The 17,941-nt window shown below is 55.4% G+C and overlaps 6 protein-coding genes across 7 annotated transcripts; 3 read left to right on the forward strand and 3 right to left on the reverse strand.

Moving 5' to 3' along the window:
• Positions 1 to 4,989: 4,989 nt before the first annotated feature.
• On the forward strand, positions 4,990 to 6,742 carry H310_02569 (hypothetical protein). Its single transcript, XM_008866127.1, has one exon. It carries the CDS (start codon positions 5,103 to 5,105, stop codon positions 6,690 to 6,692), a length of 1,590 nt encoding a protein of 529 aa, XP_008864349.1. The 5' UTR covers positions 4,990 to 5,102; the 3' UTR covers positions 6,693 to 6,742.
• A 1,189-nt stretch (positions 6,743 to 7,931) lies between these two features.
• Positions 7,932 to 9,647, reverse strand: H310_02570 (hypothetical protein). The gene is made up of 3 exons (XM_008866128.1): positions 9,451 to 9,647; positions 9,242 to 9,403; positions 7,932 to 9,199 (listed from the first exon to the last, which is right to left on the reverse strand). The coding sequence occupies exons 1-3, from the start codon at positions 9,592 to 9,594 to the stop codon at positions 8,015 to 8,017; spliced, it is 1,491 nt and encodes a 496-aa protein (XP_008864350.1). The 5' UTR covers positions 9,595 to 9,647; the 3' UTR covers positions 7,932 to 8,014.
• Positions 9,648 to 10,184: 537 nt separating this feature from the next.
• Positions 10,185 to 13,860, forward strand: H310_02571 (hypothetical protein). Its single transcript, XM_008866129.1, has 2 exons — positions 10,185 to 11,090; positions 11,137 to 13,860. The coding sequence occupies exons 1-2, from the start codon at positions 10,242 to 10,244 to the stop codon at positions 13,801 to 13,803; spliced, it is 3,516 nt and encodes a 1,171-aa protein (XP_008864351.1). The 5' UTR covers positions 10,185 to 10,241; the 3' UTR covers positions 13,804 to 13,860.
• H310_02572 lies at positions 11,944 to 15,349 on the reverse strand. 2 transcript variants are annotated; one of them, XM_008866130.1, is made up of 7 exons: positions 15,260 to 15,349; positions 15,065 to 15,212; positions 14,903 to 15,012; positions 14,567 to 14,846; positions 14,164 to 14,520; positions 13,947 to 14,102; positions 11,944 to 13,896 (listed from the first exon to the last, which is right to left on the reverse strand). In XM_008866130.1, exons 1-7 carry the CDS (start codon positions 15,328 to 15,330, stop codon positions 13,840 to 13,842), a joined length of 1,179 nt encoding a protein of 392 aa, XP_008864352.1. In that variant the 5' UTR covers positions 15,331 to 15,349; the 3' UTR covers positions 11,944 to 13,839. The 2 variants fall into 2 exon arrangements, with proteins under 2 accessions (XP_008864352.1, XP_008864353.1); XM_008866131.1 differs by having other exon boundaries at positions 11,944 to 14,102.
• Positions 15,350 to 15,407: 58 nt separating this feature from the next.
• H310_02573 (thymidylate kinase) lies at positions 15,408 to 16,242 on the forward strand (the record flags this gene model as incomplete). Its single annotated transcript, XM_008866132.1, has 2 exons — positions 15,408 to 15,697; positions 15,746 to 16,242. The coding sequence occupies 2 exons, from the start codon at positions 15,408 to 15,410 to the stop codon at positions 16,104 to 16,106; spliced, it is 651 nt and encodes a 216-aa protein (XP_008864354.1). The 3' UTR covers positions 16,107 to 16,242.
• Positions 16,243 to 16,469: 227 nt separating this feature from the next.
• H310_02574 (hypothetical protein) lies at positions 16,470 to 17,885 on the reverse strand. The gene has a single exon (XM_008866133.1). The coding sequence runs from the start codon at positions 17,822 to 17,824 to the stop codon at positions 16,628 to 16,630; it is 1,197 nt and encodes a 398-aa protein (XP_008864355.1). The 5' UTR covers positions 17,825 to 17,885; the 3' UTR covers positions 16,470 to 16,627.
• Positions 17,886 to 17,941: the final 56 nt, after the last annotated feature.

Raw genomic sequence — 17,941 nt, forward strand, 5'->3', positions numbered from 1 at the left:
CAACGCGTGGCAAGCACGATTTGAGTTTGGGCTCTTCAGATGTATTGATACAGGCTGGTGTTGATAATCTCGATGCGAAGATCTTCCGCCATTTCATCGTCGACGTCAATTCTGGCTTTCATGGCTGACGACGACCCTCCGTCACGTCGGTCGTTCTCGCCGCTCGTAGGCATGATATAATACAAGCCTTTTGACTTCAGGTGACCAGGTCCTACATTCGCCATACATTCCGGTTGTCTCCGTTCAACAACTCTATGAGTGACTGGTAGCTCGACAAGTTTGGGCTCATGACCTGATGCGAGGTCTGTGCCGAGGGGTGGCAGTGACGCGTGTAAAACCGAAAAATGATTTGATTGTTGTCAAAAGTTAGACAATGTATGAACACTGTAAAGCCTCAACCACTCTTTGGCGTTCTATGCCGTTTGTATGCAGATGTGATGCCCCCCTTTGCTAGATACGAATCTGCTGGCATGGCGACTCTGCCCCATGGGACTGCCATTCCTGGACAGAGGATATTTGGTGCTCGAGCTATGTAGGAACAAAGTTGGCGGGCTGCGTTGGGAGGAGAATTTGACCACTTGACAAGACTTTAAATTGAAGAAGCCACCAATATCGCAGAATTTGCAAACTACTAAACCCACGTTATCACGGTGTTACGTTTGGCACCATTGTGACTGCATTGGAGGTTGACCATTCAAGCCCGACGTGCGCCGCGCCATCTACGAAACTCTTCTTGAAGTTAGTTCAAACGGTACACTACCTGATGGAGCATACAGTAGTGCTGCAAACAATTGGTTGTCATCCACGATTGGTAGCAGGTGTGTGGACACGCGGAGAACTGATTGAGTAATGTCAGTTTCTCTACAAGTGTTGACTCAAAACTTCATGATAAATACTCTATAGATTTAAATTGCCTTTTTTACCATTGCAATGCACGATTGAGAAATATGATGAACGCTCACGGGATAGATACACACTTCACCCATACAACACATGATACAATATACAGTTATACAGGTGAAACGATACACTTGATAAATCGAAACATACTACTGATTTCCCCCCGACTTTGGAACAGGCAAAAAAATGCATTTTTGACAGTATATAAGGAATCACAGTTATTAGTTTTCACTCAAGATTGGCTGAACCGATGGTTCGCTGTCAAGAATGCCAGTTCGTTTCCAGCAGTTTGAGATGGTTACTTGCGAAACACTGCGCCATGTCTCCTTCGACCAGGCCATGGCCTCGATCAGAGGTACGCGATGGCGCGTCCGACGGTCTGCTTCGATGGCGTAGAGCACAGATTGAACGTCTCCTTAGCCCAAAGTGCCAGCTCGGAATACGTCAAATGTGGTTCTTGTAAATGCTTAACATGCAAGGCATGTTTGTCGCCCAACATCATGCGCAGCTTCATCTCTGAATTGACTTTAGCCACATTGATATCATGCATGCATTTGAATATTTGAATGAACTTTGTCATTTGATATTATTCATTTCCAGAAATTATCGTGATTTAGCCGTTCCAAAGTCGGGGGGAAATCAGTATTGTCAGTTTGCATAACCAATTAAATGACGTGTCATGACAACTTTGACACTGCCTTTCGATTCAGCAAGAGTTTGCCTCAGGAACCTTCCCAACGAATTCAAGAACACTTTATAGTACCAATACATCCAACATGAAACGATGTTATCACTCACGCATTCTGCACGAATTGGCTAAATACCCAACTCCATCAAGGCATCCAGCACGTCCAAATCGTCGCTGTTCAAGGCGATCGCTTCGAGCTCCGTGTCTAGCTCGTCTATGTGCCTTTCGTGCTCCCTTTTTGAAGTCAACGCACGATCCATTTCGGCACACGACACGGCATCCAGTTACCTTTGGCTGCGTACTCACATCTCATGGACACACGTTTTTGGCAATTCAGAACGCTGGTGAAACGTACATGCCACTCTGGTCGGTAATTACTGCAGGCATTGACAAAAAGTGGTGATGGACTTGTCGGATTGGTCTAAAAAATGCGTGGAGCATGTTTAGTCTTGACTGTTCCAGGGCTAATTTCTAAACCATTTTATTATTAACACATTTGCACCAGCTACGCCCATGACAACTTCCAATACAAACTACAAGTCAAATTTATGCAATGACACGAGCTGCTCACAGTCAGCACCATGGAACGCTGTCCCACAAGAAGATGGAGACAGTCTACAAAGCGTTCGGTGCCCATTCGTCGACTGGGGGGCGTAAATGGTAGCGCGGCAACGACAGCAAGTCCACCAACACGTGTGTCAACGTGATGGCAGAATGCATTTGTCCAGACAGAGAAAGACCTACACGACGGACGAAATTAGCCAGCGAATCAAGTCCACCCCAATGCACCGTCACCTAATGCATCGTTCTCTGGCGGTCCCTAGGGACTGTTGAAGTGGACATTCCCCTTTCATTTCTTGTTATTTCAAATTTTCGGGGCTTCAATACTGTAAAAATTGCCGCCAGTCGAACCAAATCGAGTCTGTAAATCGTTTGAAATTCGAATCAATCAATCAAAAAATAATTCAACATTTTCGTGGAATTCTGTGGAGCCCCTTTCTGCCAAGCCAATCGAACCCGTGTTCCATTTTCCCGCAGAAACTAGCAACCCTCAAAATACTCCGCTCCCAGCAAGGACATACTCATGTGCTTTAAGAATTTGCTCAGTCCAGACGTTCCCACAAATCATCCTTGGCATAAACGGAGTACTGATTTCCCCCCTCTCACCGAACAGTTGTCTACGAAAGTGTATAATAGGTTACAAGTTTTTGTTGGTATTGAAAGTCAAAGAATCGTTCACTGCGGATGATTCACGTATAACTACTACTTCTTTACGAAACATTCACGAAACAAACTCCTCAAAATCTATATTTGCCATGCGGCGGTCTTTTCACGAAGCAAACTCACATGTGTCGAATATCTGCGCAACTCGCCCCAATGCCGCAACGCTCAAGCTGTGGCTTCCTCTGCTACAACTCGCCGACTGGAAGTATGGCGTAGCTCCTCGGCCATCCGCGGGCGTCGGTATTAGCGTCGCAGGCAACCTCGCGATATGCAACGACTACAACCTCCCTGTTCCATGCTATCTTCTTTGGCACCGACAACATCTCATTGTTAAAGCAAACAAACATGTCAGTCGCATTGTCGAGGAGCGTCACATCTCTTGCAACCCTTCTTACATCCGTGCCCGCAGGATAGGGCAATCCAAGACACCCCTTATCGAGGACATCGAGGTACGAGCTCGACCGCAGCTGTTTGCGACAATCCTCTACATCCAACGTGTCCCGGGAAAATGGGACGGTAGACGGGTCAACGTTGGACAATGACGACAAGCTCGTCGGCGATCCAGAGGACTATGTTGGCTTTGTGCTGGGCCAAGCCCCTAATGGCGCCATGCCCGCCGTCATGGATGCCGCGACGATAAAGGACGGGGCTTCAGCACAGACGACTGCGCCATCCGCGACGCGTCACCCGTGGTCGTTGCCGACGACAAAATCAACACCAGCACCAATGGGGATCGGGTGGAAGTAGACAAGGACGACACGTGCAAGCACTAAACTCTGCAACATGTTAATAATTTGAGAAGGTTACTGTGCTACCTCTAATAATTCTTTTCAGCTCACTTTGCATTGCAACTCCGTGCTCAATGCTGAGATACTTTATTGTGCTTTGGACGGGGTTTCACCCCATGCACTTATGGTGGCGAATGAGTTGTACTGGAGTGGAATGAATTCGTCGCCGTGGCGATTTCTCTTGATGCTTGAGTGTTGTAATATGGCATTCCTACCGACACACTGAGGGGTAGAATTATGGCTTCTCCGACCCCACACGACGAGTGATGCTTTTCTAACCAACGTGTCAATCGTGCAATCGTTGTGTCGTATTGCCTCCTCGTGCTGGTGACCACGCGGAGAGCAATTATGTCGTCGCCCGGCTCCACAGACGCATTGACTTCATTATGCATTCTCTTTGCGGCCATCGTCTAGTGCCTCCGACTGGCCATGGCGCCACAGCCAGAATAAAGCCATAAGAATCTATAGTAGATATCTTTCCGGATACCTGTGTTTCGTAAAACCATTATATGGTAGCATATTTCCAGAAGCATACAAACTTGATTTACATTTCTAGGCGTTACGAAACAAGATTGTTTCGTAACTCCAGATATTTTGAGCGTTTCGTGTTTCGAAAATTCATATTCACGAATTTTATCGTCCAAATTCGACAACCTACCACTGAATGCGGCAAGGTCGTCGTCCATGATGCCAGTTCGAGCCCAACAGTTCGTCATAGTGGACTGTGTCATTGACCCCCACGCTTCCTTGACCTACCCTTTGCAACATTAAGAGGTACCTCTTACAACCGGTTTTGTCTTGGCTCCTTCGACCACCGGCAGCGCGACCCGTTGTGCCTTCGTGTGCTTGGCATTGTCGGCACGCTTGCTCGGTGTGCTGTAACTCTTGAGAACATGCGCGGCAATGTACATCGATGGAGATGACGCGAGACCAATTGTTTGGGCTGCCCATAAGGTCAGAGCAGAGTAGGATCCAATAGGCTCGCTTAAATGCTTCGCATATAACTCATGCTTCTCCATAAGAGTCATCCGCAACTTCATTTTGCTTGGCATGTCTCGCCTGATTTGCTGTACTTGTACGTGAATGTGTTCAAGTTTGAAAATCCCTCTGGCATTCAAAGTTAATAGAAATGATCAAATTTACAATCAAATCATCAAATTTACCCCAACCGGACAGCGGGGGGATATCAGTACTTTTCTGTGGGAAAGAAGGAGTATTCGATTGCATTGATTGGCTGAACATATTTCAGCAGAATACAAGTGTTTTTTTGATTGGTTGACCTTTTCATTCGATTTGCCAAGTCGATTTCATTCGATAGGGGCCGGCTAGTAGAATTGGTGTAGCAAATAGTAGTACTAGTTCACTGTGGGATTTCGCCCAGTGGATGAATGTCATTGCTGGAATTGTGTGCGCAGGTCGTGGGGCGGGCGTGCGACGTGGAAGAGATCCTGTCATGGATCCAATTCCTTCCCAAGTTTGCGTCCAGAAGTGTATGGCGTCACATGAGTCCAGCGCGCTTGAGGGAACTCGAGATTCTTGTGCTAGAGTTGGCGCCTGACGTTGCCGTCCTCGACGAGTTCGAGCGGCAATGGGAAGTGTGGACGGAGGCTGATGCAAGCGTTGTGTTTGACGGATACGAGTCGAGCCGGTATTTTGGGCACGACAGCAACTTTATCCATAGCTCGAGTTTGGTGGTGCCACGGTCCTTTCGCTCGTTGTACTGGGAAAGGGTGTTCCGTGTCATGTTGGCGACGACCGAGGCGCCGCTGACCATCCCCCTCCATCTCTTCCAGAATGTAGTATATGAAGTGAAGCTCCGTGGCAATGAACTCACGAAATCGAATGTCGAACGCATCTTGACCTGGACGACACTACATCGCATCGAACTCCACCACGTCCACGAGCAAGCGTCGTCCCAAGAGATCTCGACCTCCTTTTGGACGCACCTCAGCACTCTCGTGCAGCGCGCCGCAAGTCTCCGTGAGATTGGCATTCTTCACAGCACGCTCTCGTGCGCCCGACCCCTCATCACCGCCCTACGCGGCCGCGACCTTGCCCCCATCACAATACTCGAGTTTGTGTCTGTCACGCTGCGTCAGTCGGCGTATGCAGATCTCGTGGCCTTTGTCAGCTCTACCCTCGCGACTGGTCTCCGACTTTCCAACTCGATTCCAGACGACATGGACGCGAGAAGTCTCCTCGTACCAGCGCTCCGGAACCTTGACACTGTTCTCATCGAACACGCTGACTTTGACGACGTCGTGCTTCCAACCGCATCGGAGCTAGTCACATCACGCACAACGCGCCTCTCCCTTGGCAGCAACGGCATCTCCGACGTGTCCTTCCTGGCGCGGTGTGTGCACTTGGTCGAACTGGACGTTTCCCACAACGACCTCCAGGACGGAGGCATCTCTTCATTCGCAACGACATGCCTTCCCCACATGCCGGCCCTCATCAAGCTATTCGTAGTCGATTGCAACTTTTCATCGACGGGGGCCACAACTCTGTTGAATGCGATCGCGTCCGGCCCCATGACGTTGCGCGTGCTGAATGCCGGTCGAAATTTCCTCGAGGCAGCGATTCAAGAGAGTGTCTTGGCGCCGTTCTTGATTGGTTGCCCGTCCCTCGAGTGTCTCCATCTCAACTACATTGGCCTCGGCAGTGTCATATCTCCGGCATTCTGCGCTGCGCTTGCACAGCACCCACGTCTGGCCCAGCTCTCTCTCGGAGAGAACCGTCTTCGCGACGAAGGGGCTGCGGCGATCTTTGCTGCGATGCCATTTCCCATGCAGGCGGTGGACCTGAGTGGCAACCTCATCACTCGTCGGGGACTCGACTCCATTGCGAACCACGTGACGTCCTGGCTGTCTTCGAGTTGCAGCCCTCCCACTCGCCGCCGACGCCTCATGAACGGTTCCGTGGCGTCGTCCCAACGACTGTGCTGGGTCGAAGAACTCAACCTTCGCAGCAATCGATTTGACGCAATCGATCTCCACAGCACCCTCGCATCCCTCCAAGATGCCCTCCCAATTGTGTACGCGAACGAGTGGCGACACAATGCCGTCGCTGCGTACGACGATCAGAGAGTATAATCTTGAAAGGCATGGCTGCCCATTCTCGTTGACGTGAATTTCATCCCTGTCGTGTATATCGTGTGATGAGGACGCTGGGGATCGAACCCGGGCCGAATTGCCACCTTTTCTCTTTGGGACAACCAGCACTGGGTTACCGAGTTGTGGACGATGGACGTGGAGACTTTGGAATTTGCATCCATAATAATTGACGTGGTCAGGGCTACAGAGATCGAAGGACACTTGTGCAGCCAGCCCATCGAGACGCACATACTCCGCGTGTGGGTGATACCTGTGCTACGAGTGGGGCATCGCGTTGGCCATGAAGTCGTTCCCAAATGCATTCATCCTACAACCAGTGTGTTGAACAGCTTGTCATTAGCAATGTCGATAGCGATCTGCCTTGCACACATGAATCCACTTCATGTGTTTGGTTAATTTTCTCGTGGCATTTACCCCAGGCAACATACAGGTCGACAGCGGCGGATGCTCCAGAGGATGAGGACATTCTCGGCACCGCTTGAAGCCCATGGTTTCCTCGTTGTTGCCCAGGTGGGCATGCATCACGAACGGTACATGAACAAGCCGCATGAAAACTGTCCTCATCGCCGTAGATGACTCTCGTCGCCCCGTGTAAATAGAATGACGAGGACGCTGGGGATCGAACCCGGGCCGAACTGCTACCTTTTCTACAAGGGACACGTTTTTGGTAACACCGGGTTGAGTGGCGTCAACCTGTCGCTGCAAGCTTCTGGCAGGGTAGGGGTGGTTGAGGAGAGTGTCCCTATTGCAAGGGGCCGTATACGCCGTGGGGATGCGGTCCCAAATGCAGCCTCCTCTGGGATTTGAAGATCCCTTATGCGGTTGTAAAAATAAGTCTTGGTCGGCTGTGTGAGACGGCGATCAATGCGGCGCCCGTTTAGTCAAGTCGTGAAAAGCGATAGACGACGATTCCGGGTGGAAATGACTGTAGCCCTGACAGCTAGGCATCCTGCTCTGTGACATTCTTCGATACCATCCCGCAATATTTTTGCCAGGTTGCTGCTCTCCATGTTTTTGAACATGCAGGGCTCCTATGCATCCCGTCTTTCCTTCTCAGCTGAGCTCCAACTACAATGGCATGGGCAGCGCTCTACCGCGATCGCTTTGTCCTGCTATGGGCAACTCGTTGGACACGCCCTTGCTATCTACAGTTGAAAACGCCGTTGTCGCGATATAGACAGCCATCCTGGGCGGTCAGTGTGGACACAGGTGCGCAGGTGAGTTTGAAAGCGAGTCCTTGTGTACAACGCGGCATGAGCTAATGGGCTTCGAATGAAGTTCGTGGCGTGCTACTACACGCCTTATCTCTTCTTGGCAGCTTTGTCCTTTCGTCGACCGATGGCGGCGGCAGTCTTCTCCTGGATGTCGGCAATCTTGCAAGGTTTGACATCTTCCTCTGGATCGTCGCCATCGTCGTCCATGAAGTCAGGCGGTTGCGGGTGTAAATCGTGGCCGCCGCCCCCCGGAGCCAGCAGAGCTTTCTTTGCGGTGCTTGAAGGAGACACCGATCCTTTGAGTGTGGCTGACGTGGCGGACGTAGCGTCCATCTTGCCCGACTGCTGGGCGTACACGATGTTGTGCATCTGGACGATCTCGCCAATGCGCTTTTCGATGATGCCGAGGAATTTGAGCATGTTGATGTCGGTGAGGCCGGTCGAGTTGAGCTGTTGTAGAAGTACTTCATCGTTGTACCCGATCTTGTGGAAGATGTTCATCGCGCCCGTCTTGATCGAGTCGATGATTGCCATGGACTCTGCGACGCGGACTTCGAAGTGCGCCGCCTTTTGTTTGGACTTTTCGATCTGCTCCTCCAGACTCGCCTTGATGCGGACGCGGTTGATGTCGCTGCCAGATCCCTGGCACTCCTGGATCATGTCCTGGAAGCGATTGTTTTCGATCTCGACCGCCTCCATTTCCGTATTGAGCTCGTTGATCATGTTGAATAGCGAAAAGTTCTTCTCCTCCGCCGACATGAGCGCATTCGCGAGCTCCCCGATGTCCTTGATGCCAGTCTTCTTGCGAATTTTGGCCAAGCCATCTTCGTATGACTTGAGGCGCTCCGTCTGCTTACGCAGGTCCGCTTCCTTGGCGCTAATCAACCACGATGTCTTGAGTGTCTCGTCGCGCAACTTGGCGTCCGGGGTGGTGCTTTCGCGGTCGACGCTATCGTCCCCATCGATGAACATGGACCCATGATGTTGCGACGCACGCAAGTGCGCTCGGTCCATCTCGATCACGCCCTTGAGTTCGTTCCACTCGGCTTCGAAATGCGCCGTCTCCTCGGCGGTTTGCAGCCGCAACGCTTCCACCTGCCGCTGCGCGCGATCCCGCGCATCGTAGATACTTTGCGTCATTTGGCCGGTCTTGGCGACATCCACCTGCTTGGCGTGTAGCTCCCGGTCCAGTTTTTCGTGAATCTGTTGCTGTTGGACTTTTTCCCGCCGGAGGTTTTGAATTTGATCACGCAGCTTCTTGTTCGCATTGCACTAGGAACGAGATGAAGCACGTGTTTGCGCGGCACGACGTACCGCTTCATTGAGGCGAATCAAGACCTTCTCCAACCGATTTTCGAGTGTCCGAATCGAGCGCTGGTCGAGCGTCGGATCCGTGGGCTTGGCTGGCCCGCTGGTTCCCATGCCACCCGTGGAGCTCATCAGTTTTTTTGTTTCGTTGTGCGTGTCACGATAATGCTATATGTGCATGTGATCATGGAGCTGGACGCGACCGAGGCGTGTACCTTGAGCTGCTGGTCGAGCTCGTCGCTGCGCCGCTTTTCGATCTCGACTTTGCGCGCGTAGTAGTCGCCCTGCACTTGGAGCGCGCGGATCTGGTCCTGGAGATATGTCTCGTTCCGGCTCGCAGCACTCATGGACGTGCTCATGAGGGCGGTGCCTTTGAACGCCCCGTCGATGAACTATAAATGGCACGACCCTGTCGGTTTCACTTTAGCGGCTGTGGGACTCTTTCGAGCAGTGTGCTTGCGACGCTGCGATCCCCTGCGACGAATACACTTTACGTCTTTCTTCGTCCCGACGTATTGGGTTAACTTCCGTGTGAATCCTTCGCCGTCGTCACATAGCAGGGGCAAACGTTCGATACTGCAGTGCGATTCAAGCCCAGCCACTCCTCGAACACATGAATGTAGCGCTAAAAGCCCCTCCATCGATGCATGCTCGAGTTCGCCGGGAGCAATTGGCCCACAGGGACTGCGACCATGAGTCATACGCCGACATTTTGGCACATGTCGTCGGTGTTCTGGGTACTGATGATGCATGGCAGGGTGAGAAGTGGCAATACGCAAGGAATGCCAGTCGAACGACAGCATCCATGGTGGACAACGGCGCTCCAGCACGCATCGACGCCCGCTTGGCCATTCTTGCGCGTGCCGCCGCCCCAGTTTCATCCAAACCGTTTCACTGGTGATCCGGATACATTATCCGTATATCCAATCAGCGACAAAGGTTTGGCGTTCCACGTGCGACGGCCACGAAGCGGTTGACCTCCCGCGGAAAACTCATTGCCGCTGCGATGGCCACGGTCTCTGCTCGGCTTGTGGCGACATCTTTGCTGGTGACGGCACTGATAACCGCTGATCCACCTGCGCCATCGTCTGCGGTCGTGGCCGAGCCCGCAGAGCTGCCAGCTTCAATCGATGGATCGACATCCGTTGACGACGCCAACGACTTGAACGGCGTTTGCCGCACATTCCACACGAGTGGTAGCTGGTGGCGGTACGAGTGGTGCCACGAGGGTCACGTGCGGCAGTACTCTGTCGATGCCACCACTGGCGACGAAGCCGACGTGATTTTGCTCGGCACATTCGACGCGACACATAGCAGCAACCTCCACAACAACCGTGCCCCGGACAACCATCGTGCGTACTTGTCGCATGTCTTTCTCCATGGTGATATGTGTGCGTCTGCGCAAGTTGCGCGGCATCGCAGCACCCAAGTCCGATTCACGTGCTGCGTGTTTCGGCCGCAGGAAACGTACATTGAGTCGGTGGCCGAGCCGCGGCTGTGCGACTACCTCGTCACGGTGTGTACTCCCACCGCATGCAGGACGTCGCCACCACCTCCATCGAACATGACGCTCAAGACGAAGGAAGAGCTGGCGGCAACCGTCAAGAGAATGTTTTACCACGCGTACGACAGCTACATGACGCATGCATTTCCACTCGACAACCTCAAGCCGATCAGCTGCAAGGGGGAAAACTTTGAGCTGGGCAAGATTCCTATGCTGACGCTCATCGACACCCTCGACACGCTCGTGGTGTTTGGAGACAAGGACGAGTTCCGCCGCGCCGTTGCGCTCGTGACGTCGCACGCCACGTTCGACCTGGACGCCGAAGTTTCGGTCTTTGAAACCACGATTCGAGTACGTCGTGTCCAGTAGGTATGGCGCGTACCTCACGTGGCTGCAGGTGCTGGGAGGGTTGCTGTCCGCGCATCTCTTTGCGATCGATCCCGCGCTCGACGTGTACTCGAACGCGTCGTATTCCGGCGGGCTTCTCGACCTGGCCGTCGACTTGGCCGACCGCCTCTTGCCCGCCTTCCTCACCAAGACGGGCATTCCATACGGCACGGTCAACTTGCGTCGCGGCGTTCCCAAAGGGGAAACCACGATCGCGTCCACGGCCGGGGCAGGGTCGCTCTCGATCGAGTTTACCATGCTGAGCGTCTTGACCAAGAATCCGATCTACGCCAAGGCGGCGCGCCATGCCGTGCGCGGACTCTTTTTCCGGCGGTCCGCGCTCGGCCTCGTCGGCAAACACATTGACACGAAAACAGGCGAATGGACGGAATCGACGAGCGGCCCAGGGTCCAACTCGGACAGCTTCTACGAGTACCTGCTCAAGATGTACGTCCTGTTTGGCGACATGGAGGCGTACAACATGTTCCAGCCCGTGTACTCGTCCGTGATGGAGCACAACAAGCACGGTGACTGGTACACGGACGTGTCGATGTGGGATGGCTGCGTCAACGCCGCGTACGGCGCGTTTGTGTTTGAGAATCTGGTCGCGTTTTGGCCTGGGATGCAGTCGCTTCTCGGCGACTTTACCTCGAGCACGCGGTCGTTGAATGCTTTTTACCAAGTGTGGCAAAAGTATTCGTTCTTGCCCGAGCAGTTTGATGTGGGGCGGTGGCGGCCGAAAAAGCCGACGCTCAATGGGTACCCGTTGCGGCCCGAGCTGCTCGAGTCGACGTTTTACGTGCATGTTGCGACCAACGATCCGTCGTGGCTCACGGCGGGCGCGCTCGCTGTACAGTCGCTCGAGCGATACGCCAAGACAACGTGCGGGTATGCGTCGATCGCGGACGTCGAGAGCCGGGCGCAGGACGACACGATGCCGTCCTTCTTTCTCTCGGAAACTTGCAAGTACTTGTACCTGCTCTTCGACGACACCAACTTTCTACGGACGGCCAACTACGTGTTTACAACCGAGGCGCATCCGTTCCCGGTGCTGCCCCCGGCCCTGGTCGACCCGATCCTTCGCGCGTCCGATGAACAAACCTACGTTATCCCGCACACGATGCCCGCAACGCCGCCGACGTGTCCCGTGCTCGAGTTCTGGCGCGATTTTGGGTTCCACCGAGGGTTCTTTGACGACGCGTTTGAGAAGACTCGGCCGCGATGTCAACCACCGTCCACCAAGAACAAATCCACGGCGCCGTCGGCGACTCGTGGCAAGGACGACGGCATGGCCACGACGTCGTCGCTGTATGGCGGCAAGTTGCTGGGCTCGTTTCAAGTCGAGCAGCTCGTCAGTGGCTTCCGCGTAACCCGGACGAGCCACCCCAACGAATGGATCAAAGTCACCAACTTGGGCGATCCTCAAATCGTCGTCGAGTCCGAGCAACATGCCGCGATGACGTCGTCGCCGCCGCTCACGGAATTCCGCGTATATGACTTTGCCACGCACGCGATGCGTCGATGTCGACTTGTGCTCGCGCGGGGTGCGACCATCAGTTGCTCCGCGGCGCAGTTTGGCCTCACGAGGGATGCCGCTGTCACGGTGTCGATTCAAAACGCGCCGCTCAAGTATGGCTCGCCGGAACAGGGATGCTCTGCGCTCCAGTCGACGCCTCACCGGGTCGTCGTGGTGCATCGAGGCGAGTGCTACTTTGAAGAGAAAGCCAGGCACGCCATGCATGCCGGCGCGGCGGCCGCGGTCGTGGTGAATGCTTTGGACAAGGGCGGCGGGCTCATGATCATGGGCCCGTCAAAAGACAGCACGACACAGACCGACATGGACATCCCGGTCGTGATGGTACCGTTCGGCGCGGATGCGATGCTGCGCGAGGCCGAAGCCAACCACGAGCCGATTTCGTTGGAGGTGGGCATCGTCACGGACGCGCAACATCTCCGAGTGAGTGGCAGTCGCTTCGACATGGCCATTGCCGGGGCGGACGGGTGGGGAATCAAGCTTGTGGCAAAGAGAAAGCCACGTGACGACAACAACGATGCGCTGGTGTGGACCATTTCGATCACCGACGCCGCGGCCGGCGGGACGGTTGAGAGCGCGCGGCACGACGCCGATCCAGCCAGCCTAACGCACGACGACGTGGACGAATATCACATGAAACTCAAGCTGCTCGGCTTCACGGACGACCAGTTGGCTCATATGGGCAGCGACGACCCGGAAGCGCGACTCGATGCACTCGTCAAAGGGCTGCGCGCCCTCGGCCTCGAGGATGTTGCGACCGTGCTGCTCGATGAAAGCAGCAGCACGAAAGAAATTGACCACATCACCGCTCTGTCCACTGGGGTCCCTGCAACCACCGACCCAACCACGCCGTCTACCGCAATGTCCGACAGGCCAGACGAGGCCGCTGGCGATCTCTTCGCATCACCGAAGCTTGACCTGGCTCCAGAAGTGCTCGGACCCGCGCCGTCGACGCGCGACGATCCTCTCGAGCTGCCGTACGACCCACGAAACCCCGACACCCCCGCCGAGTTGCCCGACGGCAGCCCAACAACCCCCTCCTTTGAAAGGGTCGCGCCGCTTCCTGTTGCAGTGGACCGCGATGAACGCGCCGACAAAACATGCGCCGCCAAACGAGACTCGTCATATTGTAATCTAACTTGATCGGGGGCGAGCACGGAGCTGCTGTGTGTGTGCCGCCTACGACAAGTACATTGCTTGTATTTCTTCGCTCGCGGAATCCCGCAGCATGTGCTCCTATATATCTCACGACGTCGTGAAACTTATGACCGACCGCCGCGCCGTACCCGCTCCAGGACGCACTCGCCGCCCGTCGTCATGTCGAACGAGTATTGGTAAAACAGCCCATCCATCGTGGCCACGAGCACCTGCACGTGATGGCTGCCAGGCGCCGGACCTTTCAGCGCGCACAGGTTGGGCATGTTGGGTGTTCGCAGTCGGGCCTGGCACGTTGCCGTGAGCAACGGACCAAGCGCATTTCGTTCCGAGTTGTCAGCCACGTACATAGGCGAAATCGCGCGCTCCTTCCGCGATCCGCGACACAGACGACGGCAAGTACGACCTCAGACCTCCCGTCTTGGCTGGTTTCGAGCCGCTCGGCGCGGTTTGTGCTGCGGTCGCGGGGACGTCCAACGAGGCAGTGACGGGTGCGAGAATCGGCGACAGGGTGTAGCTCCCCGTGGCGGCGCTTTCGGCCCCCGTGAGCGAAAAAATGTGGATCGTGCCCGTGTCGCTGGAGCAGCACAGCAGCGTCGACGTTGGATTGAAAGCTAAGCTGTAGATGGTGGCTGGGTACGAGCCCCGGCGAAACGTCGCGCGCTTCGTGCCACTCGGCACGTCAAACACACGCAGAATCGTTCCCTACTCGATATTATGTCGTCAAGAGCCGACTCGAACGAGAGCGAACCGTGTCGGATGCCGTGGCCAGCAACGTTCCAGTCGCATTCATTGCAAGCGCCACAGGCATCCCTCGATGCGCCTGCACGGCATTGAGAACGCTCAAGTTGATCGCGTCGTAGAGGACGATCTCGCCGGCGACGCCACCGGCAGGGAAGGCGAGGTAGCCATTGTCGGCAGGGGACAACACGCACAGCGCCTTGGGGTTCGACGACGTGTCGAGTGTGTTGAGGACTTGCATCGAGTTGATGTCGAAGATGTAGATCTTCTTCTCGAGAACGACGACCAGTCTAGGCAAGACATGATGCAGGGGTGGACCACTGGCCAGACGTGCCACACACAGTACCTCTGTCGATTCAATTGCACCCCGAGCACCGCCGTGACGAAGTTGAGGTCGCAGATGGCCGCGCTTGTCTTGGTGTTCCACACTCGCAGCCGTCGCGGCGAAAACGCAGGCTGCTCTCCGCCATGAGCACGCCCCACACGAAAGTCAGGATGCACACTGTACCTGCTCCCCTGCACCAACGAGCACAATCAGACTAGAGCTGAACAGCATCTCGGCCAGGCCAATGCCGCCGGCCGCGTCCTGGAACGACCGTCCAAACGGTTCGCAGCTGTACACGAAGAAGCCCTGGCGCGTCCCTACGCTGATGCATCTACGACACAATGCGGCATGAGGCGCATCCAGCCTTCGCGCACTCACGTCGCGTCCTGATTGAAGCTCACGTAGAGCACGGAACTGTCAGGGTCGCCATTCTTGATGCCCATGGACATGGTCCTTGGGGAAGATAGCGATTCGGATAAACACACTTTTATCCGGATCATCGCCATGGAATCGTGCAATTGGAAAGATGGCAGCGCCGGCCGACGTGGCGCGCCGCGGTGCGCTGATCCTCCTGGAAGGCGTGGATCGGTGCGGCAAGTCAACACAGGCAAAGATCCTTGCGCAACACCTGAACGGCGCGCTGCAGAACTTTCCCGATCGCACCACGTCCATCGGGTCCACGATCCATGCGTACCTCTCGAACGCGTGTGACATGAACGACCAGGCGATCCATCTCTTGTTCAGTGCGAATCGATGGGAGCTGTCCGGCAAGCTCTATGATCTACTCAACCAAGGCACGCACGTTGTCCTCGATCGGTGTGTGGTATCTGTCTCATGCTTGAACTGCTCACGGACGCGATGTAGGTATTGCTACAGCGGGGCTGCGTTCACCGCAGCGAAGGAGAAACCTGGGCTGAGCCTGGACTGGTGCATGCGCCCCGAAATCGGCCTTCCTCGCCCGGATGTCGTCATCTTTCTCGATATCTCGACGCAGGATGCTGCCCAACGCGCAGCCTACGGCGAGGAACGGTACGAGAAGCGGGAATTCCAAGAACGAGTGCGCGCCAACTTCTTCCGCATCATGGAGACCGAAGCTGTCAAAAACTCTCCCTGGCACGTGCTCGATGCGACAAAATCCATCGATGAACTGCACGCGACGATTCGCGACGTCGTGGATGCCGTCATCGCTCGAGTCGAGCGCACTCCGATTCGAGTCATCGAATAAAGCAGAAATTGACCACGGCCAGCACATGTGGAGCGCTTTGATGGAACTGCAGCACCATTTCTCCGGAACAACCTGCACGCCTTGCTGGCCGACGCCGCTCCATGATCGAGACGGACCTCGGCACAGGCCGACCTTGCCATCGTCCTGGGACTTTGAATCGTTCCGCATCACTTTCCGACGCATCCTGAATGCACAAGCGCCACAACAACTCGCCTCATCTCACCACTTTCGAGAACGCCAAGAGCGTGCCGCCAGAGACCACGTGATCCGAGTGGTGGCGGTAGCAGGCGCGGCCGCCACGGGACCGCAGTCGCCGAATGCAGATGCCGCAGGTGAGATCCATCGCCCAACAAGCACGTCGCTGCTGCGTGTTGCCGTCGATTGATGGACTCTCGCCGTGAGGCATTCGAGATGACCACACTGGGGACGGCGCTCCTCTCTGCCGGGAACTTGTGCGGCGCGTCCTGCTCTGCCATGGGGACGAGTATCGATGGAAACGAGTGCATTCATGCGATGAAATCTCATGACTGCACAGGAGACTTGGCCGTGCGCTCGCGGCTGTGGCCGCGTGATGTGGTGCCCCCCAAGTCGGACCCTTCCTTCGATCGGCTTGGCGTCAACAGCCTCTTCCTCGACGACGCTTTGTCATGGTTCTTGGCGGTCGAGCTGCCTAAAAGCAGCGACGATCCAAAGCTGAGGCCGCCAATGTTGATCTTGAGCGAACTGGATGAAGTCGGTCGTTGGTCCGCCGTGGGGACGGCGTCGCGGTGGCCGCGTCGGCTCTGATCGCGTGGTCTGTCGGGCTCACTTGCCACGCGCCGCTGCCACCGCCTCAACGCATGTGGAAACAATGGATCGGGTGCAATCGCGTGGATGTCGCCGTGGGGATGCGCCACGTGCAGCCATCCCGCCGCTTCCTCGGCGGAAAAGCCATGACACCGCACGAAGTACCCGCCGAGGAAAGTCCGGGCGCGGTGCAAACCATGGATGGCAACAACGCCCGGTGTGCTTTCGACAGCATCATGCACGCGCGCAAGCATCGCATCGACCGACGCGAGATCGGCGGATGGCGAGTCGAACAGATCCATGTACTCGATCGCGCCGTCGAGGGTGTCATAGCAGTACACGGGTGGATGCAGAGCCAGGATCAATGTGACGTTGTGCGCGTAAAAGAAGGGCAGAAACGCTTCCAGCGCGGCGCATGGACCGGATGGACTGGGAAAAGTCACGAGCTTCTTGCTGAGCCACGTGAACGACGACGCCTCGATGTGGTCGTGAACGACGAGCCCGGCAGCCCGCGCTTTCTCGAGGCCGCGAACGCAGTCGAGGACGTGTAAACTCGACAACGCGTCAAAGAATGGAACAACATGAAGCGTGCCAAAGGGGATCCAAGCGTCGGCGGCGGTCGACGTGGGATGCAGCAGGAGGTGGTAGCAGGCAAGGACACACACCGCGCGAGTTCGGACGTGTGGATCCGTCGATGTCTGCACCGAGACACAGAGCTCGTGGCCCGGCCGTAGCTCGTGCACGTGCGACTCGATGACGCGGCATTGTCGAAGCGTAGGTGTGCACGATGGGGACGACACGTCGAGGTCGAATCGACGCAAGCCATGCGCGATGAACCACGTCGTCGGTGGCACATGCCGCCACTCGACATACACGACTTTATCCGACACATGGACGCGCTGTGTCCAGTCCCACGAGAATGCCATCATCATCCGTCGCGGCGGCCGAACGACGTGGCGGCGGCCAGCTTCCTCGCGGGGTGTTTCACAGCTCGAGTATCTATATGAAACGCTCACTGTACGTAAAGTGAACGGTCCAGTCCACAAGCG

Source organism: Aphanomyces invadans (genome assembly GCF_000520115.1).
Source record: "Aphanomyces invadans strain NJM9701 unplaced genomic scaffold supercont1.4, whole genome shotgun sequence".
NCBI lineage: Eukaryota > Oomycota > Saprolegniomycetes > Saprolegniales > Verrucalvaceae > Aphanomyces > Aphanomyces invadans.

Bases quoted from the DNA above. Each gene is read 5' to 3' on its own strand.
- H310_02572 (XM_008866130.1), bottom strand. From the start codon at position 15,330: ATGTCCATGGGCATCAAGAATGGCGACCCTGACAGTTCCGTGCTCTAC. The intron at 14,847-14,902 runs GTACTGTGTGTG...TGTCTTGCCTAG, and splicing joins GTGCAATTGAATCGACAGAG to ACTGGTCGTCGTTCTCGAGA. The intron at 14,521-14,566 runs GTTCGCTCTCGT...AATATCGAGTAG, and splicing joins TGGCCACGGCATCCGACACG to GGAACGATTCTGCGTGTGTT.
- H310_02570 (XM_008866128.1), bottom strand. From the start codon at position 9,594: ATGAGCACGTCCATGAGTGCTGCGAGCCGGAACGAGACATATCTCCAG. The intron at 9,404-9,450 runs GTACACGCCTCG...ATGCACATATAG, and splicing joins AGCTCGACCAGCAGCTCAAG to CATTATCGTGACACGCACAA. The intron at 9,200-9,241 runs GTACGTCGTGCC...TCTCGTTCCTAG, and splicing joins TGATTCGCCTCAATGAAGCG to TGCAATGCGAACAAGAAGCT.
- H310_02569 (XM_008866127.1), top strand. From the start codon at position 5,103: ATGAGTCCAGCGCGCTTGAGGGAACTCGAGATTCTTGTGCTAGAGTTG.
- H310_02571 (XM_008866129.1), top strand. From the start codon at position 10,242: ATGGCCACGGTCTCTGCTCGGCTTGTGGCGACATCTTTGCTGGTGACG. The intron at 11,091-11,136 runs GTACGTCGTGTC...ACGTGGCTGCAG, and splicing joins TCTTTGAAACCACGATTCGA to GTGCTGGGAGGGTTGCTGTC.
- H310_02574 (XM_008866133.1), bottom strand. From the start codon at position 17,824: ATGATGATGGCATTCTCGTGGGACTGGACACAGCGCGTCCATGTGTCG.